The sequence below is a fragment of the Marmota flaviventris genome, chromosome 9 (genome assembly GCF_047511675.1).
Source record: "Marmota flaviventris isolate mMarFla1 chromosome 9, mMarFla1.hap1, whole genome shotgun sequence".
In the NCBI taxonomy this organism is placed as follows: domain Eukaryota; kingdom Metazoa; phylum Chordata; class Mammalia; order Rodentia; family Sciuridae; genus Marmota; species Marmota flaviventris.
Genome location: NC_092506.1, coordinates 60611769 through 60639021, shown reverse-complemented (window position 1 = coordinate 60639021; position 27253 = coordinate 60611769). Strand labels below are relative to the sequence as shown.

The 27253-nt window shown below is 37.9% G+C and overlaps 1 protein-coding gene across 2 annotated transcripts in view; it reads right to left on the bottom strand.

The window, feature by feature from the left end:
* Rnf121 (ring finger protein 121) overlaps positions 1 to 27253 on the bottom strand; it is a 60872-nt gene that overhangs the window by 7978 nt on the left and 25641 nt on the right. For both annotated transcript variants that reach the window (XM_027942544.2, XM_071616448.1), the window contains 3 exons: positions 11497 to 11651; positions 9019 to 9126; positions 5897 to 6017 (listed from right to left, as the gene is read on the bottom strand). In XM_027942544.2, the coding sequence (XP_027798345.2) occupies positions 5897 to 6017; positions 9019 to 9126; positions 11497 to 11651 (384 nt within the window). The remainder of the gene's footprint in view (positions 1 to 5896; positions 6018 to 9018; positions 9127 to 11496; positions 11652 to 27253) is intronic.

Here is a 27253-nt window from a genome sequence, read left to right as displayed (position 1 = left end):
GAAAGACCAGCTACTCTGCTCCCTGAAAGCCAGTTATCTGATTTGTTCATCAAGAGTGCAAAAGGCAAATTGGGGATGTAGCTCTGTGGCAGATTATTTGCCTAGAATGTACAAGACCCTGGGTTCTATCCCCTGTACTGCCAAAACAAGAAAATGCAAAAGGCAATTGAAAGCCTAGCTAGAATCAGAGAGCAGGGCAAAGACCTGTGGAGTCTACAATCTATGCAACTCTCAAAAGCTAAACTCTTGTAATGTTAACATTGCAGGGCACCTCTGAGATCCATTTCTCCAAAGTTGAAAGGGCTTTCGACCCTCTCCAGGGCCTTATGGGCAGTTCGTGATAGCTGATTTATTCTTCAGGAAAGACACACTAGCGTCAACTAAGAATGGAAGGTGGGACTTTCTCAGGAAAAATCTGTCCTGGTATCAGAATATAAGAGGTGCTCCACAAAATGTTTGCATGCATTTGTGTGTTTACTTGCTTCCTGAATAAATAAATGAACAAATGATACACGGAGTCAAAAGAAGGTTAAAGAAAAGCCTTTTCTGGAATGTATTCTGGCTTAGAATTCCTACAAACATCAACTGAGCAGAAATAGGACAGACCAAAGTGTCTGGGTCCAGTCCTAGCACTGAGTCCCTATAAATCATGTGTAGCAAAGGAAGAGGGCCAACTAACTCTGGCCCATGGCCTCTGGGAGTAAAAGAATTAGGTACATCCCAACCGAGGAGGTGGACTGGAGTTCTGAGGAAGAGTTTTCCCTCAGTTCATGCCAGAGTTCTACCTCTGGATTACTGGGACAAAAAAATGCAAGAGCAAAGGGAACTTGGATAAGGCACTGATAGTAGAAGGGAAGTACAGAGAAATGTCTGTTAGGACACTGGTTCCCAGAGTTACTCCACAAGGGGCCAACATGGCAACAGGAACACAGGGTAAAATCCTTCCAACCATTTTAACAAAGTTATCAGCTATGCCTGTCAAGCCAGACCAGCAATCCCATTGTCAAAAAAACTACATAGGATAAATTCAGATCAGAAGGCACTGATGTCAAACTGGGCAAGTACAAGGAGGGAGGCAGATTTTAGTTTAACTCAAGAGTCTGATCCTTCAGTGCTCAGGGGTATATGTAGTGCAGCAGGATTAGACAGACCTAATTTCAATCACTTGTCACTATCTTGGTAACCCTGAATAAGATGCCCAAACTCCTTCTTTCTTCCATTAAAATATAATGGATACCTAATAAGTAACAGCCACAGGACTAGGTTCTTGGAATATAATGCTGGAAAAACATAGACCTGGAGTCAGTTTTCATGGAACCGACAGTTTGGGGAGATTGACATTTAAAAAATAAATATAAACCGTATAAAATAAGAACAAGTTATAAACATTAAAGGGTTACAACATGATTAGACTCAAATTTTTAACCTATCAATCTGACTTCCTGGAAGACCGGGTTGGACGTAAAATCAACATGAATTCAGAGAGACCAGCTAAGAGACTACTACAATTCTTTAAAGGCAATAGATTGAAGGGACCTGTGCCAAGGTGATAGCTTAGGCTAATTAGGTGGCAGTGAAAACTGAGATGCCAAATAGCTAAATAGTAATGTGACAACCATGGAAAGAGAAAAGGGAAATACCTAGGCAAATGGTAAAGAAGATGGCTCAGACTATCATGTTAAGTGAAATAATCCAATCCCCCAAAACCAAAGGTTGAATGTTCTCTCTGATATGCAGATGCTATCTCACAATAAGTGAGGTGGGAAGAACAGAAGTTCACTGGATTAGACAAAGGGGAATGAAGGGAAGGGATGGGGGGATGGGAACAGGAAAGACAGTAGAATGAATTGGACATAACTTTCCTATGTTCATATAAGAATACACAACCAGTGTAACTCCACGTCATGTCCAACCACAAGAATGGAAAGTTATACTCCAGGTATGTATAATACGTTAAACTACATTTTACTGTCATGTATAATGAGAAAGAACAAATAAAAAAAAAGAAGATGGTTCAGGTTTGAGTTCAGAGAAATACTGAAGTGAAAAAAAAATTGGCAAAGGAAAATGAGAAATATCAGAGGTAAAGAAAACCAAGACAAAATAAAGTTACCAAAGCCAAGGGGGAAAGCTTCTTAAGAAGGGAATAGTTAGTTGAGTCAACTCTACTGTTAACTGAGAAGTCCACCAGGATTTGTGGCACAGTCATTAGTGACCCGAATAAAAGCTCTTTCAGAAGCAGAGTATGAACAAAGGCCACATTAGAATGGGCTACAGATGAATGAAAGGTGATCAAACAGAGACAGGAACTTTTTAATTTTTTTCTTTCCCAGCCCTGGGGATTGAACCCACAGACTCTCCCCCACTGAGCTACCTCCCCTAGCCCTTTTTCTTTTTTTCATTTTGAGACAAGGTTTCTTAGTTCCAGGAAGGCCTCAAATGGACAATCCTCCCAAATCATTGGGATTACAGGTATGTGCTGCCATGCCTGGCTAAGACAAGAACTTTCTCTATGTTTAGCTGTGAATGATAGGAAATAAGTTAGTAGAAAAAGGAGAAAGTGGGTCAAGGATTTTTTTAATTAAAAGACTGTTTAAAGGGTTAATAGGAAAAGCTGGTAGAGATTAGAGAGGTAAAGAAACTTGCTCAAGTGTATATAACTAATTAGATTAGAATTTAAAACTGGGGGTGTCTGACTCCAAACACTTAGTTCTTTCCACCACTTTAAGTAGAGATGGTGAGTAGGCAGCTACTCCTGTTGTGATATAATATGGGTCCTCTAAGTTCCCAGGAGGTAAATCGGGGGCACAGCAACTGGCTCAGAACAAAGTGTGAGGGAGGACATATGGACCAATGCAACACAAAATACGTGTCACTCCCTTGCCTTCCCAATAACTCTTTCAGAGGAAGAAGTCCCAGAAACAGGCTTATTTCACAATCTTTTACCCTCCACCACAGCATGACCTTTGTTGTAAATGGAAAGGGTACTGACTAGCTGTCACAAGCTTATGATCTCAGTGACCAGAGGGAAAGAACAGATTCCATCCAAAGTCCCCTGATTCAATTTAAGAAGAGTTACTTTAGTTCACATTACAGACTTCTCCATGTGAGGCAAAACAAAGAGTTGTTCTACACTAAATAGGGTAATGTAGAATAGTAAGAAGGAATTGAGAATGTTTATGAACACAATTGAAAAAGCTCAGGGTTTCATTTGTAGGAACACTGAAATTAATAAATAAAGGATCTCTTCAGGTCAAACCATTCTCAGAGACAGATGTGCTGCAGATCAAGAGACAAATCAGATCTAGTTCTTAATGTAATCTTGAGGACTGGTTGGGGAAACACCTAAAAAAATCAACTATGACTCTGGCACAGGAGATGTGATCTCAAAATGTGCAAAAGCCTATAAAAAAACTATTAGGACTGAAAATGTGATTATGAATATACCAAGGAATATTTTTAGGGCCGGGGTTGCGGCTCAGTGGTAGATCTCTTGCCTAGCATATGTGAGGCACTGGGTTCGATTCTCAGCATCGCAGATAAATAAATTCAACTATAAAAAGGAAGGAAATTCTAACACATGCTACAACATGGAAGTACCCCGAAGATATTCCGTCAAGTGAACTAAACCAGTTACAAAAAGGCAAATACAATATTATTTCACTCATGTGAAGTGCCTAGAGAAGTCAGATTCATAGACACAGAAAGCAGAATGGTTATGCCAAGGGCAAAGGGTAGGGGAGTTAGTGTTTGATAGATAAAAAATTTCAGTTTTGCAAGATGAAAAAAGTTCTGGAGGTTGGGCACAGCGGGGCACACCTGCAACCACAGCTACTCCAGAGGCTGAAGCAGGAGTATTACAAATTCAAGCCAGCCCAGGCAATATACCGATATCCTGTCTCAAAAAAAAAAAAAAAAGTCTGGGTATGTGGCTCAGTGGTAGAGTGCCCCTGGGTTTGATCCCTAGTACTAAGGGGGAAAAAAAAGTTCTGGAGATGGATGGCAGTGATGGGTGCAGAATAATAATATAAATAAATATAAATGTACCTAATGTCACTGAATTCTACACTTAAAAATGGTTATGATGGTAAATTTTATATTATATGTATTTTACTACAAATAACCTACAAAATCTATTATGGAGACCATGTGAATAGAGATCACATCCAGATAGGAAACTAGAGAACAATTCAGGGGTTGATTTCAGTCTTAACAATGACTCGGTCTCCCAAGACTAACTCAGAATCTCTCAAGAACTACTTCAATCTCTGCCAAGGGCATACCCAATGACTTAATGACCTCCTACTAGGCCCCACTTCTTAAAGGTCCTATAAGCTCAGCCCCATCATACTGAGTACCAAGCTGCCTACACATAAATCCTTGGGGAACACACTCAAACCATATTCAGACTAGAGCAGCTGACTAAAAAATGATCCAATACACACTGCTTTCAATTTGATCCAGTTTAAGAAAAATAAAATTAGCCTCATCATACTGACAAACTTTTGGCCTAAAATTGTACTTAGTTACCAGAAAAATAATGGAAATATTCATTCTTGGAATGGGTTTATTTGGCTGGGATGTGAGGGGATGAAACTAAGATGGGGAGCACTTCTATACTATTTAAATAATTATAAAGAGAACACATCATTATTATAAATAAAAACCAACAAAAATATATTTCCATTTTGGTAAAAAAAACTAGGATGTGCACTTGGGTCTCTCAGATTGACTGTTACTTCACCCATATTTTAAGCTTGAAGTATCTCTCCATGGTCGGCACCTAGTCCTCCTTCAGTATTTCCTACTCTGCAAAAAGCACTACCATTCAAACACTGCTCGGTCACAAGCACCAACTCTGACACCAACATTTTGTATTTTTTCCTTCAATCTCCAGAGTCAAACTATATCCAAGCCTTATCAAACTTACTTTCAAAATACTTCTCTCCCTTTTCACTATCTCCACCATAATCAGAGTCACCTTTGTCTTGCCCAATAACAGCCAGGGTCTTTTCAAGTGGTCCAGTCGAACATATATACCCGTCTCTAATTATGTTTTCTACCCAGCAGCCAGTTAATCTTTGTTTAATGCAAGGCTGATAAAGTCATTCATCTCAGCCTCCCCAGTATCTTTAGTACAATAATTAAAATCTTTTAATTTAGCCAACGGGGTTTTTTCCTTGCCCAGCCACTATTTCTCCAGATACTTCCACCATATTCTCAGCTGTACAACCACTTTAGCCTTAGTTCCTCAAAAATGTTGACCCTTGCTCCCCAAACAGGACTCATACACATACTATTTTCTCTACATGAGACACATTTCATCTGCTTAACTCCTACTTATTGTTCAAGTCAGCTCAACTTCTTTAGGGAGGCTATCTTTGAGCCCTAAGAATAGGTCAAATGTGTGTCACTATTATATTTGTTGATAGTATCATGAAACTTTCCTTCATGATTTTTTAATTAAAGTTGTGATTTTATGCTTATTTGTGTGTTACTTTAATACCCATCTTTCCCACTAGATACTAAACTTTATTTGCACAAGGACATTTATTTTTTTACACCTTTGTAATTTTAGCACACAGCACAGTGTCCACGTAGACAGAGGCATTAAAAAAGTGTGTTTCCAGTACTGCCAAAAAAAAGGTTTTTGTTCCATGATTATTAACCCCCTATTAGGATGTTAATGATCCTAAAGTTAAAAATTACAGGATATCTGACATCTGGCTTTCCAAACTTTAAGGAAGGAATTTCCATGCATACTACCCATGTCTTGAAGAATTTCATATGGCTTATCTTATCCCTTAGTGCTTTTCTCTTTTCATCAAGCAAGAGATGCCAGCCAGAACAATTTGGAAGTGATAGGAGGCAGTATTAAAAGCACAGGTAAACTCACTCCTATAGTAGACGCCATGTAATCTGCACACATTTCTGCAAAATCCCGCTCAAGAACTCCATAGTAGAGACCATAGAAGAGGAGAGAAATGCCAAAGTCCATGGCATCTTCTGGTTTAATCCTGTAAGGAAAGCAACACAGTCAATAAAACCTGTCCTGAGACACAACTGCTCTGGATTACTACTTTGGGACACACAAGGCAGGATCACTCAAAAGCTAGAGCCAAGTGTTGGCAAATTATGATCAAATTCTGTTTGCTATCTATTTTTAATATGACCCACTGACATCTTTTAAAGAAGTTAATTAGCACTGTCAGCTACAAAGACCAAGCCAGAGTATGCCCTAGCTGCCTATGTGTTGGGGACTCTACTGTTGGCAACTACTGGACACCAAATGTTGGAATTTCAGTGTAGAAGTTGGCAACTCACTGAGTTGCTTCATCTTGAGCCAGTTGCCCAAGTTGAAATGGCTGAGCCCTCCAAAAGAAGGGCACAATATGCCTGGATTTAGTGCCATAAGAGCAGAAACTCAAAATGGTAGCCAAATACCGTTCTGAGACTGTTTCAACTGATGGCAACTGGGTACAAACTACGCCCCACCTCCCTCCTGAGATGTGCCTGAGATCCCCAGGAAGACAGGGTAATAGAAGATCAGTGTTTCCTGTCTTGGTATATTATGAGTATTTATATAATATTCTAGATTTTTGCATATTATCCCAAAGAAATTAAATGTTTACATACCAGCTACCAGAAAAATTTAATTTGCATCTAACCATATTCTGCATAATGTCATGAAAGTTAAATTTTGGTCCAATTCTATTTACTAAGAATAAAGATCTTTATAATATTAGGAAGTTTATTTTTTTAATAATTCCAACGACCAAAAGTTTGAAACCTTGAGTCTATAAATATTATAGAAAACTACCTTAAAATATTTGTACAAAGAACTACATGTGCTCACTTAAAGTTGTAAATTATATTCATCATAGAAAGTTGAATTTGTTCATCAAACTTATAACTCACTAACTAGACTCCTGGTTTTTACACCAATTAGCATAATCAGCAGTATAAAAATAGTCAAGATTTTCAATGCTGTTCTCCTCCTTGTACAGTTTAAGCAAGTAAAAAGAAACCAACCATAGAAAAAATACCTTTCAGCCAGGTGCCATAGCACACTTCTGTAATCCCAGTGGTTCAGGAGGCTAAAGCAAGAGAATTATTAGTTCAAAGCCAGCCTCAGCAACTTAGTGAGGCCCTTAGCAACTTAGTGAGACCCTGTCTCTAAATAAAAAATAAAAAAGGGCTGTGGATATGGTTCAGTGGTTAAGCACCCCTGGGTCCAATTCCCACTAAAAAGGGAAAAAGAAAAAATACCATTCAAACAAAATTCAGAATCTTTTTAAATTTTGTTTACTTCATTTTGTTTTTTTGAATAGGGTCTCACTAAGTTGCCTAGGATGGCCTTGAACTTGTAATCCTCTACCTCAGCCTCCCACATAGTTGGGACTACAGGCATGCACCACTGCATCCAACTATCTGAATCTTGACTTGTTTTTTTAACCACACAGGTTAGGAAGATACCTGGAAATATCTTTGTTTTCTTTTGATGAGATGTTTTAGACTCTACAGTGATGAATTCCTCTAAACCTTTCTGGAGCCTGTTTATTCTTTCAGCCTGTATTATCCCTGGAAGAAAGGATTCCATGGGTGTCCTCTCACTACATAAAGTAATACTTATTTATACTTATTCTAACAAACTCCTTTTGGTTTCAAGATAGTCCCACCTATAGTATATACTGGGTCAATTGCCTTTCCATCCATGAATCTAAATTTGAGTCCTAAATTTCCTTAGCTTCAGTGTACTATCCCAGGCTTAGGACCCCCTTTGATAAATAGCCCAGTCACCATTACTTCATCCAGGAAACCATATTTCCACCCTCGTTTGACCTATTAACTCCTTGTACCCGCCAATTTCCAAGCTCAAAATTCTTGGCTTCTGCCTCAATTAGGGGTGGAAGGACTTGTAAACTGATAGAGAGCTTTTAGAGAGCTGAGGACAAAATAAAGCAATACCTAGAGATGTACCTCAGGAAGTGACACAGCCATGGTGTGATAGTACAAAATTAAAAACAACTTAAGTGTCCAATAATGGCACAGGACTTGAGCGTCCACAGGCTAATTTCCTAGAATTGCTTCCTCATAAGTCTCACAAAGGTGGAATGTCAGATGTGTTATAGGCAATGCCACCTATATATTAAATACGACTTGTGATTGGTACACTGCATCTGGGATATTCTGGACTGGATGTGTTCCTAGGGGGATGCAGCTCACAGACCAAGATGGCTCCCACATCCATCAATATTAACTGGTTCCATCATACCTGAACACTCAGACTACTGTGAGGACTCCTGCAAACACTGCCTATTTTGTATCATTCTAAGTGGACCTGTCACTAGGTGTAGCCAACTGTGGTCACATGAGTTCAACTGTTTAGCCCAAAGTTTGGCAAACCTTTTCTGTTAAGGCCAGACAATAAATATTTTAGGTTTTGCAGCCTATATGGTCTCTGTCACAACTATTCAACTCCAATGTTTTAGGCAAAAATAGCCATAGATGATAAGCAAACTGACTATGCATGATTGAAGCATGACTATGTTGCAATCAAACTTTACTTTATAAAAGCAAGAAGTGGATTCATTTGGTCCAAAGGATGTATTCTGCCAGTCCCTGGTATAGTTGAATATAAGGCATCTCAAGCAGAGTGGATATTGCAGTAACTAGCATGTGGACCAGGCAAATTGTTGTTAGGGAATTATGGGTAACTGGTTATAATCATTATTAAACTTACTTTTGTTATAATTTCCCACTAAAATACATATTATTTTGGAAAATATAACCAAAGATTTGAGACTCTGAGTTTGTATATATCCAAATATTCCTTGCTTTCTGCCAGTACAAATTACAGAAGGCCTGTCATCTCCTTTCTCCCTACTGTACCCACGTCTCCTATCCTGGGTGTCATGTTCCCTTTGTTAATACTCAAGACTTACTACAGCAAGAAAGGACATCTCACTAGCCGCTCTTCCCTAAACATCAGCAAGACCAAAAGCAAAAGGTACTCACTTGAATAATAAATTAAGACCAAAGAGAGTAAACATGACCGCCATGTAGCCAATGATGCCAGTGGCATAGCTGATTTTATAGATCAACAGGAACCATTTATAAACCAACCTGGAGAAAGGAAATAAAATACTCAGTAGAGCTGATGCAGAGACACCGGCCTCCAGATCTATTAGACCACCAGAATTTCTTATTCTTTTTTTTTTTTTTTAATATTTATTTTTTAATCGTAGTTGAACACCATTCATTCATTCATTCATTCATTCATTTATTTATTTATTGTGGTGTTGAGGATCCAACCCAGGACCTTGCATGTGCTAAGCAAGTGCTCTACCGCTCAGCCACAACCCCAACCCCCAGAATTCTTTATTTTCATATAAATAGGGACATCCAGTCTACTTTTAAGACTTATTGAGCAATTTGTGCTACTGTTCAAGGGTGTTCACTTCCTCAATTGCTAAAACATCTTCGGGGAACTACTGCTTTATATTTTCCTGGTCTAAGACCAAGCAAAAGAAAGAGATTCCTAAAAAGAAGTTTCAGTCTCATAAGGGCACAGCTGATCTAAGACAGCTATGTCATCTCAAATTTAGATTACTTGGGTGAGGAAGTGAAACCTAATAACTCTCAAAAGATTGATGGGGAAGGCTAGTTGTTCTTGTCAGGAAAGAGAATTTAAGGAAAGATGAAATCACTGGTGGAATTAGCTAAGTACCTTTGATAACTCAAATCACTTTGAGACAAGTTTACTTCTTTGTAAAATGGGAAAACGACATTACCTTTCTCACCTCATTAACACAGCCCATTTCTTGGTACAATATGCTCATTAAACACTCAGTGAATAAATGAGGATGTTTATAAAAGTGCTTTGAAACTGTACAGCACTATCAAATGTTAGTTATTATAAAATATTTCCATACTATTGACACATTTTAAAAATCATTTCATTTAGAAGTCAATGCTGTTTGTCAGTTGGTGGCTCTTAACATTTTGTTTTATTGCATTTTTTCTTTATATCACCCTATATGAGGTAGCAGTTATCCCATTTTTTTTTTAAGTTGTATATGGACACGATGCCTTTATTTATTTTATTTATGTGGTGCTGAGGATTGAACCCAGTGCCTCACACGTGCTAGGCAAGCACTCTACCACTGAGCTACAACTCCAGCCATCTGGCTCCAGGACCTGTACCCTTTATCATGGCACAGAGAGGGACTTCTAGATCACCAACTTTCCCTTGTACATTGAAACTCTGAAGACCAGAGAAAAGCTTGCAGTAAAGTGGAACATAAGAAGAACAGAAAGAAGAGCAATTTGCAACTTTGAAATCGTTTTAAGTCAGGTGGTCTCAACTTTGATGCTGGCCAGTTCCCCTGTTAAGCTATCCTGGACCTGTGCACACCTCTCATAGCACTTACCAACTGCACTGCAACAGATGCTTTCTCATCCATCTCCTCCAATAAACCGAGCACTCCTTGAGGGCAGGGACCATGTCTTATCCAGCTCTGTATCCCCAGCGCTCAGCACAGGGCCTGGCACATAGCAGGTGCTTATTGAATGAATGAATGAGAAAAATCTCTTTTTCTGTCAAGTAAATGTTAAATGACCTCACAAGCTGGTTGGGAGGATTAAACAATAAATGCATTTGGATAAAGTACAAAGAAGTATATAGGCAACAGCCCTTTGTAATCCAAGAAAGAATTACTGTTTATTAGAAAATTGCAAATTTGCTCATTCATTCATTCAACCAAAATTTATAAAGTAGGCTTCTATGTGCCAGCCCTTGTGGCAAGGTCTGGATACACAGTGACCAACAAAATAGATATGGTTCCTGATCTTATACAAACAGTTCAGTGGCGGAGATAGACGTTCAAAAAAATATTTTGTTATAAATTGTGATAAGTTCTATGAAAGAATAGAAACTATAGGGCCTTATGAGAGAATAAAATGGAAAATCTAATTTAGAGAGCAGAAGGGTTCACATAAAATAACATTTAAAATGAGACCACAAAGATCACTAGGACTTGCTTTTTTGTGGTACTCAGAATTGAACCCAGTGGCACTCTGCCGCTGAGCTACATCCCCAGCTCCCCAGCCCTTTCTTTCCTTTTCTTTCTTTTTTTTTTTAATTTTTGAGATAGAGTCTTGCTAAGTTGCCCAGGCTAGACTTGAACTTGCAATCTTGCCTCAGCCTCCCGAGTAGCTGGGATTGCAGACATGTGCCACCACACCCCACTATTTGCCCTTGATATAAACAGACCTTGGATATAACCATAAAATAAGCTACAATATCTGAGGTTTTTAAATCTGTGAATAGGGATGTGGGTCTCCCAATCAGCTTGTTTTAGAGGGGGCCCTGCACCAAATTCTTTTGGCAGACAAAAACTGCAATTTTTTCAGTCTAAACCCATCTTCCTCTCATGCATTCTAGCATATTAGCTTCAGGAAGCCCAAGCTCTTCCCCACTGCCTAAACTCTCACCTTGGAGTTGTCTGCACTAGAGGTTTCCGTGTGGCTCGGAAGGTGACGAAGGCTGTGACAGCAGAGAAGAAGATCCAGATCACTAGGAATCTCCACCAGTGCAGCTTCACTGTGAAATAGAGGGGAACAACCCACATCTGAAAGAGGGTCACCATCTGAAACACAAACATAAGCACTTCAGCTCTAGCCAGCTCCCTCTGCAGCTCTACCTGCAAGTGCAGATAGCTTGTTTTCTACTTTAGCCTGATCCTATCCCACATTTCCAGTTTTGAATAAAGGCAACCCCACTAGTGATCAAAGTTAAAAACCTGGAACCATGCCTGCGTCTTCCCTTTCACCCCTCATTCAACTGTATCTTGAATATATTCTTTCCTTTCCACTTAAGCTCTTGCTATCTCTTGCCTGGCTGAGATAGCAAGAGCAACAACTTCTTTGTTAGTCTCCATGCATCCAGTAAGGACAGAATGGAGGAGATACCAGTGGTAGGGCATCTCTTACCACTCTCTATGCCTTTAAGTTGTCCGACCTTCCTTTCTGCCTGATAATAACACAACCAAGATACATGAAGCCTTCAGTCTCCTTTCCAGTGAGAATTAGCCATGACTTCTAGTTCCCCAAAAGTATTTTCTTTTCTACCATCATTACAATGCTTACCCAGATAATAAGGGGGGTTTAAAATTCATTTGCTACCTATATAAGCTGCTTAAGGGCAATGACTTGGCCATAATCATTCATTTCCTTTAAGCTAGTAAACTGGCACAGTACAGGCCCTCAATAAATTTGGATAAATAAATAAAAGGAAAATAAGACTAGGCTGGAGTAAGATTCCCTAAGATGGAGACACAATTGTTTTTTTTAAAGAGTGTCTTTTTATCTTCCTTCAGATGTGTAACTTATACTTGTTATCTCAAGAGTTACAAATACATAGAACAATTCTACTTCTAAAAGTTTGGAGTAATCACCAATCTTTTGCTCTCCAATGCCTCATAACTTCCTTCCTCAACTACCTTGCTTTAACTGGATGTCACTATTCTCAGATGAGCAGTAGATATTTTTTTTTTTTAAAAAAGGTAGTACTTAATGGAGGTTTTTCTTCCTGAAGTCACCAAATAAAATTAAAGGACATTAATTTTTTTTTTAATTTAAAAAAGGAGAGCTGTAGAAAGGAAAAGTAGTAGCTAGTTTCCTGATGTTCCATAGTAAACTAAAAAAGTATGTGTCCTTGGGGATTTCTAGACCAGTGAAATCCAACAAGCCACATAAATAATTTAAATTTTTTTACTAGTTACATTAGAAAAACAGGTGATATTAATTTTAATATAGTTTATTTAACCCATATGTCCAAAATATCATAATTTCAACATGAACAAAATATTAAAGTTATTTTTTTTTGGTGTTGGGGAATGAACTGTGGGCCTTGAACATACTAAATATTGTGCTCTACCACTAAGCTATACCACAGCCCCAAAATATTAAAATTATCAAAGAAATATTTTACTTTTTTGTACTTTTAAATCTGATGTGTATTTCATATTTACAATACATTCTAAGCACTCAATAGCTAGGTGTGACTGGTGGCTAACACTGGAGAGTACAGTGTACAGCTAGCTTCTTTTGAATGAGTGGTTGTCTGTAGCTATCATTCCCTCACTCACTGCTCTGCAAGAAAATGCCTGAGTTTTTTAGTGCTATTTTACATATAAAAAGAGAAAGGGGATAAAAGGTGAGAAGACAATGGTGAGCAGTACCACACTGCTTTAGAGTTTCCCATTCTGTGAGTCAAAGAGTGCTGACTGCTGGTCAGTGAATCATGCAAGCCACAATAACAATTCTACTGCATTGGAACCCACAACTGTTCTTCCAAATAAAACACTCTAGAATATTCTGGTCTTAAATACAAAGTGTGGATGCACCAAGCTCCAGGTGCTTTTCTAGGAGATACTGGGAGAAAACCAGGAAAATATATCACAACAATCAACTATGGATTAACAAGGGGACAAACAACCAGAATCATATTTCTAAAAGGGAATGGAAGGAGGTTCTTTGTTCTTCACATTGTTTGCTTAAACAGGCTCATGCAGTTGTTAACTAGACAGTAAGCCCAGAGACTGGAGAAGAATTAAATCACACAATCTGGCCACATTTGTCTTAAGAAAGAACAGGACTTCTAGTCTCCATCCAGTTTTTATAAAAACCAGCCTCTTCCACATTGCCCATCAATGTTATCTACAGCACGTTCTGAGGGGGTATCTGAGGTCAAGATAATTTTCTCTGTACAAGCTGCAGCTCTGTACATTTTAGATGAAGTGAGAGGTAGAGAACTTGGATTATATTCTGAGTTGGAAAAAGACATAATTAGGAGTTAAGTTTGGGTATCAGTATAAAAGGAATAAAAAATCTTGTCTTATTTTTTAACTATCAGTCTTGAAATTTTAGGATGAAAAAGCCACTTTAAATCACATCATGAAAAAGAAAGAAAGAAAATAGGAGAGGAGGACAAAGAGACAGGGAGAGAGAGAAGACAGAAGAGAGAGAAAGAAAGAGAAATTTAGAGATGGAATTAAGCCCTTTGAAGCCAGATGGCCTAGTAGAAACTAGTAGACCTGGATTCTAGTTCTGTTCTGCCTCCAACTCATCAAGGTAACCCAAGGAGGTCCTTTCCCTTTGAAGGAAGACTTGATTCTCAAACCCCTTCAAGTTCTAACATCTGAAAGTCCTGTTAAGCAGCCCTGTATCTTAGACTTCCTGGGAAAGTGGAGACATAATACTTATGGCATTTTGTCTAGTAAATAAGTTGAAACTTCATTAAGGAAGGCATTTTTAATGGCTAGCTTGGCAAAGGCAGGGACTCTGGTGCCACCTGGTGGCAATGCTTATACAGACACATTTGGTTAACAGTTCTTTTAAACACTTGTACCTAATACTATGGAAAAAACAAAAATAATGGCAAGCCTCACCCTGACATCTCTTCCAAGAACTTGGGTGATGGGACATAAACACATAAATTAGGCAGTGAAGCAAAGCATCAAATACTGACATGGGAGTTCAAAGGAGAGATGCAGCAGTATGTGCAGGAACTATTATATCAGTTTCTGGAAGAGGCAGAGTGCTGTTGGTTCTGAAGGAGGTTTGGGTTTGGGCAGGTGGACAGAGAAAACAAAAGCTATTTCTACTTTCTCTGAATCTGAAAATATGAAGTTGAAACTAAAGACAAGCCTGAAACCAATTCACTGATTCTTTCAGCAAACATTTAGTGAGAGACAATCCCAGCTTTTCTGACAGAAGATAAAAATTATCAACATTCCACTTATCTCTCCACAAGGCTCAACAGTATAGAAGATGAAATTGGATGCTAACAGTAAGAGCTCATCCATATTTGTTGGAACTGCCTTTTGGTTTTAGTTGAGAGGGTGTCATCACCAGAAGGTATATTGGTGGAGATGAAATTGACACCTCATAATTATTTCTAATCCATGAGAAGACAGACAAGACAATCTTCAGATCCCTTTAATCTTAGAGGAACTAGAATTCATAAAATGAGTTCCCATTCACCAGCTGCCTTCCAAGTCTTTCTTGGCTTGTAACTTTCAGGATTCTCATCACCTCTGCACTCCCCATGTTGTAGGCAGGGATCACCTACCATGGTTGAAAAGGAATATATTGTGAATGAAATGAAAACTTCAAGTCCATGTAATAGAATTAAGAAAGAGACAGTAAACAGAACAATCTGCTTGAAAAATGCTGAGAAATGGACTGAGGTCACTTAGAGAAAATGTTTCCAATGTGTTCCATGGCTTTGCTCTGTATTTTCATGAATAGTTTGGCTGAAGAACCTGCTTACAGGCAGAGATTGTGGTTCAGCTGTAGAGCGCTTGCCTACATTTGCGAGGCCCTGGGTTCAATCCTTAGCACCATATAAAAATAAATAAATAAATAAATAAAACAAAAACACTTGCTTACCAAAATTTGGACAGCATAAAGCTTAGGGTGGGTGTAGGGCAAAGAGAGAGGGCGTAAACAAAGAAATAAAAGAAAAAAGACTAAAAATGAATAAAATTTATTTCTAATGCTCTAGCTACAACATTTCAGGAGCAAATAAGATGAAATAAAGAACCAAAATCACATAATGAAACCTAACTGCCCAGCCAAGTACAGGATAGGGAAGGAGTAACTTAATAGCAGCTCACATGAAACAGATCTAGTGGTTTCAGTTGCCCACAAATGGCAACAGAGTATATGCCAATAGGGCTGCTGCCAAAAAAGCCAAGACAACTTAGGCTGCTTAAGAAAATATCCAAAATAAAGGAGGAAGCAGATTACTGTTCTCTGCTTTGTCCAAGCATTCTTGGGGCTCTGGGTTCAGGTCATTGGACTACATTGTACAAAGAACACTGACAAATAAGCATAGCCATAAAATAGCTGCCAGGATTATAAACAACTGAAAACAAAATCACACAACAAACAGCTGAAGGCACTGGGATATTAGGCCTGAAGACAACTATGGAAAGGCCTGGCTATTGCCTTCAGATATCTGGAAAGCAGTACATGACCAGAAAGCAGACATATTCAATATAATTTCTATGACCTAGTAAGTCTTCATACATTGCTGGAATACTCTACAAGGCAGAAACATAGTTGGCAATTTCCTCCAATTGCACCCCTAGCAAATGGTCATCCTTATCACATAAGACAGACCATTCCATTGCTAATATATGTGCTAGATAATTCTTCCCTGATACTGACCTGAAAAATCTGCCTTTGTGTCCCTTCTCCCGAAGGGTCCAGAGAAGTACAGAGTAAATTTACTAAGTCTTAGCTACGTCTTAGCACTTCTCTTCTAATACCTAGAAAAATGGCTTCTTTTCCAAGTCTCATCCTCGGGCAAGAGTCAATCAAGCAGCCACTTAACAAGCACTTACTGAACACTATGCTAAGGAGTGGGGAATTCAAAATTTAAAAAAAAAAAAAAAAAAAACCCTCCCCAAGATATTAAGTCTGCTGAGGAGAAACAAATAACTACAATTCAGCAATGTAAGTTCTATAATGGAGTAAGACACTAACAAAGGTACTTCACTTAAAGTGGGGGAACCAAGAAAAGCTTCCTAAAGGATGCCTCCTTCAAACTCTATCTTGATGGTCTAGAAGGTCCAGGTGCAAAAGGGATCGTGATAAGTGTTCCAGGATGAAGAAACATGGTATGCTGGAGAAACTACAACCAGTCTTTTCGAGAGGTGAGAAATAAGCCTAAAGAGGTAGGCAAGGCTTAGAGGAAGATGACATATATCATAGCTAGAATTTTTTACTACATCTGAGGATAAAAGTTCTTTTCTTTCTCATAGAAAGTAGATTACAACCCTGTACCATCTTAGTAAGCAGTCTCTAGCAGCATCCTAGTAACCGTTTAAAAGTCTTGGTCTGAGAAAAATCTAGTACTTTAAAGATTTCCAGGTAGGAGATCTTGCCACTCATCCTTTCCAAGAGGGAACTTGCAGCAGTTCGGGGTGGGGGGGGGGGATCTGAAAAGACACTATTTTTGGTGGCAGAAGAGATGATGAAAGTTTCTCCTTGGAGATCTTTTAAAAATAGGACTGATACTTTTCTAGGCATAAACTCATCCCTTCCCCTAATATCCCTGAGGGAGTTGAGGATTAAGTAAGTAATATCACACTCTGGATAGATGATGAAAACTAAGCTACAGGGAAGCCAAAAAAGAAGTGTGGCCTGAGTTAGGCTTCCAATCCAGACCTTCTGTCTCTCCACCTGCCTCCCTGCCATCCTTCACTACATTTGTGGGGGAAACCCTGGAAAGGAGGCAGCAAGATGAGTAAACGGGGGTTTGTGAAAGTACATGACAGTCAAGAAAAAAATTTAGGCAAGTCATTAAAAAAGGAAACACAGGTTGGGCACAGGAACACATGCCTGTAATCCCAGTGGCTTGGGAGGCTGAGGCAGGAGGACTGTAAGTTCAAACTCACCCTCAGCAACTTATTGAGGCTCTAAGCAACTCAGGGAAACCCTGTCTCCAAATAAAATATTTTAAAAAGGGCTGGGGATGTGGCTCAATGGTTAAGTGCCCCTGGGTTCAATCCCCAGTACCAAAAAAAAAAAAGGAAACTCAGGAGAAATAAAAACAGAATTAACCAACAATTTCCTGAAGCTTTTGAGAAATGTTGGTTTTAGGTCCAGTTCTCCAATTTAATGGTCATGTGCTCCCACAAATTCACTTCAGGATTCTGGGTCATGGTTTATCTTACCTTACAGAGCCTTTCCATAGAGAAAAGCACTTTTTAAAATCATCAACAGATTTAAAGTGTTATTGTTGTTGCTGGAAACAGTAGGAATTCATGTTCCAAATAACAATTAATTGAGAGTATTTTTTTTCTTCCTTTAATGTGAAGATTGGACTTCAACTCCCAAGTTACAGAAAGTAGACATACCTGAGAACTCCTAAGTTACAGAATCAGTGGACAGGCAACCCTGTTTAGAATCAGTCTGGGGACTGACAACATCCCTGCTACTATAGGTCCTAGAATCTAGAACAGTGCTATTTATCAGGGAACAGACAGTGATGTCTAGAGATATATTTGCTTGTCATAACTGGAGGAAGAGTGCTAGAGTATCTAGTGGTGAGATGCCAGGAGGTTGTTAAACAGCCTATGATGTACCTGACAGCCCTCTCTTCAAAAACAAAGAATTATCTTGCCCCAATTGTCAATAGTCTCCCTGTTGAGAAACCCTCCTCTAGGAAAGCAGACCTAGTATTTTTCCAATCAGTGGTCAGGGGTATCTCCCTAAGAGACTGGGCTGTTAACCTGCACTAGTGAAGAACACACAAATTTATTCAGTTTGAGAGAAACACAAGCCTTATCAATTAATTTCTTGGCATGCCATAAGAAAGTTTTCTTTGAAAGTTCTCATGGCTAATCTCAAATAATTCATGTTTCTGCTATTCAACAACAACCCTACTGCCTCCCTTTTATACAGCGTTCTCTGGGGAGTTGTTTTGATTATATTTTATTCTCATTCCTCATCCCAAGAACATTCTAATGTATTTAATATGCATATTTTTGTGTCCATTCATACAAACTGTTTCTTTCTTTGTATTTTTAACTTCACAATTGGCATTATACTATATATTTGTTTCTTTCTTTTTCCACATAGCACTATACTTTTAGGGTTCCAGCCAAGTTGCTAGAGGTACACCTAATGTGTTGCTTTTAACTGCAACGCAGTTTCATGACATGCATTTACAACATTTGGGGGGGGGGGGGCTTGGAACAGGGCTGGGTGGGGGTTACCAGGGATTAAACCCAGGGGCAATTTATCACTGAGCCACACATCCTTAGCCCTTTTTCATATTTTAATTAGAGAAAGGGCCTCACTAAGTTGCTGAGGCTGGCTTTGAACTCACAATCCTCCTGCCTCAGCCTCCCAAGCTGCTGGGATTACAGGCATACACCAGTGTACCCAACCCATTTACAACATTTTAACTACTTATTCTCTCAGAAATAGATATCCAGATTATCTCCAACTCCTGACTGAGAGTTACTGACACAAGTAACACTTAAATGAAGACCTTCTCAAATGTCCCCTTCATGATGTATCACGGTGTGTATGTACATTTTGTCTACCTGAGCAATGCCATGCTGCTATCCCACAATGCCTGCACTAGTCCTTATATACATAAAAGCTTACACAAAGGCTCCTACTGCCTCTGATCCCAACCAACACTAGGCCTTTTTTTTTTTTTTTTTTTAATTTCTGACAGTCTAATAGATGCAAAGTAATAACTCATTGCTGTTTGTTTTTATTGTGCTGAGGAATCAAACCCAGGACCTCACACATGCTGGGCTAGTACTCACCACTGAGCTACATCCCAGGCCTTTTTATTTTTTGAGACACGGTCTTGCTAAAAATGCCAAGGCTGGCCTTGAACTTTGTGATCCTCCTGCTTCAGCCTCTTGAGTAGAAGGAATTTGAGAGGTGCTTCACCATGTCCAGCTTCATTACTGTTTTAATGTTAATGTGCATTTCCTAATTATTAAGAACTTTAAGCATCTCTTCTCAGGCTTAATAGCCATTTGGATTTCCTCATTTTCTGTTGTACCCTTTGCCAGATTTTCTGTTGGAGTTACTATCTTTCCTTGATTCATAGGAGTTCCTTTGTATAGTCTAGGTATTACTCTACTGCCAGGATTAATCATTACTAATCTCTTCTCCATTAGGTTATGTTAACTTTGTGTATGGTAACCTTTATGGAACAAAAATCCTTAACTTTTTAAAAACACAGGATTAGATTTTTGAAGAACTTAGTATAATTCTTAAAATACCAGACATCATTTCCTACATGGTATATTTTCTCAGTCACTGTCCAGGATTCTGAGAACTTGTAGGGATATTCAGGCAAAAAGATCCTTTTTATTGTTTTGCAACACTGGAAACTGAATCAAGAAGGGCCTCACACACACTCAACAAAGTGCTTTACCAGTGAGCTACATCCCTAGCCTCAAATCCTTAATTTCAATGTATTTAAATTTATCAAATCTTTCTTACCTATAATTCTTTTTATTAAATTCATAAGCTTTACTTTTTTCTTTTCCTTCTTGTGTATGTGGTGCTAGGGATTGAACTCAAGAGCTACATGAATGATAGGCAAGCACTCTACCATTGAGCTATCCTCCGGCCCCAATTTGCTATTTCTATAGAAAAAGGGTACCCTCCTGGACTATTATATGTATAATAAAATTTGCTTCTGGACTGGGGCTGTAGCTCAGTGACACATGTGCAAAGCCTTGCGTTGGATCCCCAACACCACAACACACACACACACATATACTTTTAGTCAGCTTTATACTATTGCCTGTGCACATCAATGAATGTACTTTATGTTTGAATTCATACATTCACCTGTGACTATTTTTGTCCCAGAAGAGAAAATGAAAAATATTTAGGAAGATGTTTTTGCTTTTGAAACCACTTTTTAATTTTGAGGTTCTGGGGATCAAACCCAGGGCTTCCTACATGCTAGGCAAGCCCTCTACCACTGAGCTACAATCCCTAGCCCTAAATTATCTTAAATCCCCTTTGTACTCAGTACTATGTACAAACCTAGTTTTAATTTTCCTCCTTGTGGTGAGTTTGTTTTCACAACACAACCTAATTTCTTCATTGCTAGGTGGTTATGCTTTATTGTATATTAAGTTCTCATTACAGCCAGGCACAATGGCACATGCCTGTAATCCCAGTGGCTTGGGAGGCTGAGGCAGGAGAATAGCAAGTTCAAAGCCAGCCTCAGCAATTTAGCAAGGCCCTAACCAAATCAGTGAGACCCTGTTCCTAAATAAAATATTAAAAAGAGCTGGGAATGTGGCTCAATGGTTAAGCGCCCCTGGGTTCAATCCCCACTACAAAAAAAAAAAAGTTCCCATTACACAAAGTTATGTCTCTGAGATCCTCATTCTGTCTGAAGGTCTATTTGCCTATTCTTATGGCATGTATCAATACCTGATAAGGAAGTCTCTGTCTTGGCAAGGTTTTTGTTTGTTTTGTTTTCCCTTGCCTTATTTTTTTTAACTTCTGGTAGAGAAGGAAAGGAATTATTCAAATAATTGGTTAATAAATATGCTCATCCTTAGTCCCTACATGGATTACTTTCATTTTCATTTTAAAAAATTATTCCTAATTGAAGTAAAAAAACTGATCATTTAAATTATTTTTGAGTATACAGTTCAGTAGTGTTAAGTACAGTCACACTGTCCTGTAACAGATCTCTAAGACTTTTTCATCTTGCAACACTGAAACATTAAACAATAGTTCCCTGTTTTCCCCTTCTCTCATCAGCCCCATTCCTCTTTCTGTTTTCTCAGTTTGATTATCTTAGATACTTCATGTATCTATTACTGGCTTCTTGCATCTTCAAGGTTCAGAAATGCTGTAGCATGTGAAAAGATTTCTTTCGTTTTTAAGTCAATTGCTTTTAATATGATAAACACTGAAGCTACTAGCCAAAATAAGAAGTGAAACATCTAAAATTCCTCAAATCTATCTATGGGCTCTTCTCTATGTGCTCTTCTCCATTGTATCATCCAATCTCCCTTTCAAACGAAGTTAGGAGTATACTGAATCTTAAGTTTACCACTTCCTTGCTTTTTAAACTATGGTCTTATCATACATATACATATTTTTAAAACATGCTATTTAGTTTTCATTGTTTTTAGCTTCCATGACTTATTTATTTCACTCAATTATGTTTTGGTGCTAGGGATTAAACTCAGGGCTTTATTCATGTTAAGCAGCAGGCATTCTACCACTGAAGTACATCTCCAGTCCTTTCACTCAATCTTATTATGCTAAAATTCACACTTACCATTATTCACAGCTGCAGTTAATTATGTTATTTTTATACGTTTTATATGTTATATGATATTCCACTATATGAAAATAATATAACGAACTTATCCATTTACCTATATATGGATACTGGATCATTTCCAAATTTTTACTATCTGTAATTTAAACAGTGCTACTCTGAAATTTTTAGTACATGCTCCTAGGATATATGTGCAAAATTTTCTCTTGATATACCTACTTAGGAATTAAACTACTGGACCATACGGAATAGGAATATTAAGCTTTATTAGATGACGTTAAACTGTTTTTCAAAGTAGTTTCTTCACAAAGGAAAAACATTAACTGAACATAGCCCCAGCATGGTTCTATAAAGAATCAAAGAATATCTGTTGCTTGAACAAATAAATAGACATATGAAAAAGTGGGGACAGCACTGGTGTCAGATGGAAGGGATGTGATTTCTGACTCTGCTAATCACTGGTTGAGTGAGACTTAATTAAAGTCTTTGTGCCTCAATTTCTTGATCCACTCAATAACAAAAAATATTATCTACGTCATAGCAAAATCCCTAAATTATAATGCAATCAATAAATGCTAGATGATGTTATTAATTATGTTTATGTAATTACATAGCTGGCATGTTCCAACTATGTTTCTGCTCTGCTTCTCCTTTAGAGCCCACCTTTAACCTAGAACAGATCTGAGAGTAAGGAGTCTCCAGGAATTGCAAACTGGTAGCTATGGACATTAGCTTTAGATGAACCAACAAGGAAAGTTAGGAATAGTAAGATGAACCATTCAACTAGAATGGTAAAGAATAGAGTCTTCAGTTCACAAGACAGCTCATAAATCTAGTTTTAGAAATTTCAGTACTGCCAAGCACAGTGGCACATACCTGTAATCCCAGCAGCTCAGGAGGCTAAGGCAGGAGAAATGCAAGTTCAAAGACAACCTCAGCAACTTAGTGAGGCTCTAAGCAACTTGGTGAGGGCCTGTCTCTAAAAAAATATAAAAAGGGCTGGGGATGTGGCTCAGTGGTTAAGTGCCTGTGGATTCAATTACCCATATCAAAATAATAAGATTTTTTTAAAAATTTCAGTACTGATCCTACTTTAAAAAAAAATCAAATGACAAACTGGAGAAAGATACTAGCAACATATATGTCAAAAGGCTTATTCTTAATATACAAGAGTTTTTTTTTTTTAAGTTGTTGATGGACCTTTATTATTTTATTTGTATGTGGTGCTGAGAATCGAACCCAGTACCCCACACATGCCAGGCAAATGCGCTACCACTGAGCCACAACCCCAGCCCTAACAAGAGTTTTATGTCAACCATTCCAAAAGAATCTTTTTTTTTTTTTTTAATTTTTTTTTTTTAATACTTATTTATTAGTTTTCGGCAGACACAACATCTTTGTTTGTATGTGGTGCTGAGGATCGAACCCAGGCCGCACGCATGCCAGGCGAGCGCGCTATGGCTTGAGCCACATCCCAGCCCCCCAAAAGAATCTTAAGAAAAGGAATGTAATCAAAACATACCACCTGATATCAGCCATAAGTACTATTTACATGTCATAATAAACAGTGAATACTTAACTAAAAATTGGAAGTATGCGAGGAGTATATACTTCCTACTTTCCAAAGCATAAAATATAAAGGTAAAAATGTATGTCAATATCAATGTTATTTTAGAGAGGTCAGTGGGCTGGAGTTGTGGCTCAGTGGTAGAGCGCTTGCCTAGCACGTGCGAGGCCCTGGGTTCAATCCTCAGGACCACATAAGAAATAAAATAAAATAAAGGTATTGTGTTCATCCACAACTAAAAAATAAATGTTTTTTTTTTTTTTAAAAAAAGAATTTAACCTTTATTTATTTATTTATTTATTTTTAATGTGGTGCCAAGGATAGAACCCAGTGCTTCACCCATCCTAGGCAAGTGCTCTACCACTGAGCTATAAGCCCAGCCTTGTGTTCTGCTTTTTAAACCTTGCAGAATTATGTAATTCTTTTTTTTTTGGGGGGGGGCAGTACTGGGGATTTAAGAGGGGATACTCTACTACTGAGCTGTATCCCCACCCAAACTGCCTTTTTTTCTTGTTAATTTTTGAGGCAGGATCTTACTAAATTGCCAAGGCTGGCCTCAAACTTGCAATCCTCCGACCTTACCCTCCTGAGTTGCTGGGATTACAGGCTACCACACCCTACACTACTTGGCTTTTAAAACTATGATAAAGAAATATACTCAGTGAGTCAAAAAGCATTGGTACCCACCGGGTATGGTAGCACTTCTTTATTTTACACTGCCTCTAAGAAAAAACAGCTCCAACTTCTGATAAGCTTGAAAAAGGATAGTAGATGGCATGGTACACAGGCCACTTGGGCAATTTTTCTTCTTCCAAAGTTAGTATTAATTAAAGCAATAAAAATATTCATTATACACAAGTTTTAACAAAACCAACATAAATCATTGTATAATAGTAGCATAAAGCAGGATATTACAGATTTCCTTTTCTTATTTTCTAAACATATGGGTTTAAGTTTCACAGTGAATGATATTCTATAGTGTTGGCATATCCTCTCACCAATGAAGTTCAGTGTTTACAGTGTGTGGCCATTAAGAAATGATATGACTACGCATATTCCTTGTACAATAGGACTCATTAAATTGCAGTCATATTTCCTATTAAGAAGGAACTAATCAGTGGCTTTCTATTAGCAGTCTGATGAGCCCTATAGAAATTCCAAGGGGGAAGCAGAAGAAATTCCATACATTCAGAATGGAATTAGGGTTACCTAAAACTCATCTCTTAACTATTTCCACAGTGGGTTTTTCTTTAGGATGCTGTTTAAGGAAAGGATTCCACAGCTTACCAAAAAAAAAAAAGTAACTAACAAAAACCACTGTATTATATATATGTATCCTCACTTTTTACAGTGTAGGTTTTTTAAAATCTCTGCAGATTAGCCAACACTATATAGTTAAGAAATTTTTTAAATTCAAGCACAGAAATGCCAAGAGTTCACACTCCATACTTGATTTATGAGTTTTCCTATTTTTCCAGACTTGATTGATTAAGTCTTGGTAATACCCATTTTATAGAGTAGGCACAATAATCACATATTAAGAAACAAGGATCTTGTCCCAGATGACAATATGAAGCACAGCAGGGTCCAGACATGAAGACCCACCTGCAGTGGCTTAGTCTACCAGACAGCACCTAGTTCTAAAAGCCTTGATGTCAAGCCCATTCCATACATTGTGATCTGAAGGTTCAGAAGCCCCTCCCAATGGCTTAGTCTACTGGATGGCACCTAGTTCTAAGAGCCTTGATGTCATGTGGGCCTTCCATACATTGTGACCTGAAGGCACAGATGTCCCTATATATAGCACATGCTAACATCCGAGTTAGTTACAGGCCAATGTTGCCTAAAACGTATGCTGGATCAAGGGCAAAGTTTGGCTTCTCTTCATCCTATGCTTCAGACTATCTCTTGGTTCTCTTCTTGAGAAACCACTTCCAGAAGCAAAATATAGAACAGGTGAAAATCTGAAATATGAAACAGAAGACCTGGGTTCAAATTCTAGCTCAACCTATTCATATTCTTTTCACACCTTAATTCTCAAGGTTTCAGTGTCTTCATTTAAGATCATACTGACTCTAATAGACTATTAGATGAATTAGGGCTGGGGATGTGGCTCAAGCGGTAGCGCGCTTGCCTGGCATGCATGCGGCCCGGGTTCGATCCTCAGCACCACATACAAACAAAGATGTTGTGTTGCTGAAAACTAAAAAAAAGTAAATATTAAAATTCTCTTTCTCTAAAAAAAAAAAATGTATAATAGACTATTAGATGAATTAAATGAGAAAATGGCAGTCCCCATCCTGTGAGTTATAGATCCTTGGGAATCTTTGGCTATATTATAAGAGGTTTGAAAAAGCATATGCTAAAAGAAAAAGAATCATTTAGGGATTAAGACTAAAAGTCCTAATTAAAATCATCAGGTTCAAATAATGGTTTTATCACTTGAGCAAAATTTTTAGCCTTTCTATGTCTCAGTTTCTCACCTATAATTGAAGAAAACAGAATCTATCTTATTAGATTGTAGTGTGGTTTAGTTGAGTCTACACATGTAAAGTGCTTAAAACATTAAGAACTCAAAAAATATTGACTATTATTACTCTAACGTGTGCTTTTGTATTCTTTCAAAGTACAAAAATTATTTTGCAGCTGTCTGCTATAATTTTTCAACACTTTTTAGTTGTTGATAGACATTTATTTTATTTAGTTATTTATATGTGGTGCTGAGAATCGAACCCAGTGCCTCACATGTGCCAGGCAAGCACTCTACCACCGAGCTACAACTCTAGGCCCTGTCTGCTATAATTCAATGTTAAAAGGGGTTGTGATACTTGAAAAGGTTAAAAACTTCTAAGAAAATAGTTGTAAAAGGATCCAGTATACTACCAGCCAGTTCTGAAGTAGAGTAACTGAATCTATGATTTCAATCTTTCTAAATTTATTGAGACGTACTTCTGTCCTAACATACAATCTATCCTGGAGCATGTCTAAAGCACACTTGGGAAGAATACATTGTTAGGTGAATACATTAGAAGAATACATTGTTAGGTGGAGTATTCTGTACACATCTATTGGTTTACAGTGTTGTTCAAGTTCTCTGCTACTTTAATGATGTTCTATCTGGCTGTTCTATCCATACTGAAAGTGAGGTATTGAAGTCCACTACTGTTATTGTAGAACTCTCTCTTTCTCCCTTTAATTCTGTTTCACATAGGCTCCTTCATTAGGTACACATACATTTATAATTGCTATATCTTCTCAGTGTACTGAAGTTTTATCAATATATACTTTTCTTTGACTCTTGTAGCTTTTTCTTTTTTTTTAAGTCTACTTCCTCTGATATTAGTATAACAACCCCACCTTTCTTTTGGTCATCATTTGCATGGAATATCTTTTTTCTACTCTTTCACTTTCAATTCCTTTCTTTTTATATCTAAGGTGAATCTCCTATATCTAGCATATCAATGGATCATGTTTATTTTTAATTACTGATAAGGAAGTATTTGTTCCACTTAACTATTTGTTTTATGTATGTCTTACATATATTTTTCCTCATGTTTTCCATTTCTGGATTTTTGTTTTTGCTTGCTATTTTTTGGTATACAGATTAGTGGGATCTACATCCTACTTTTAAGATTAATTAGAGGCTTGGTTTCCAAGTCAAGTGACCTTCCCTCCTTCCAACTGAATAGTTCTGAAGAATACCTCCTTCATGAATCTCTCCCACAATGTTTAAAAGGAAGCACCTACCTTTTCTAGCAGTGAAAGTAGTCTCATGTTCTATCTTTGTTTTCATCCACTGAATCACTTGCCTTTTAGAGAGA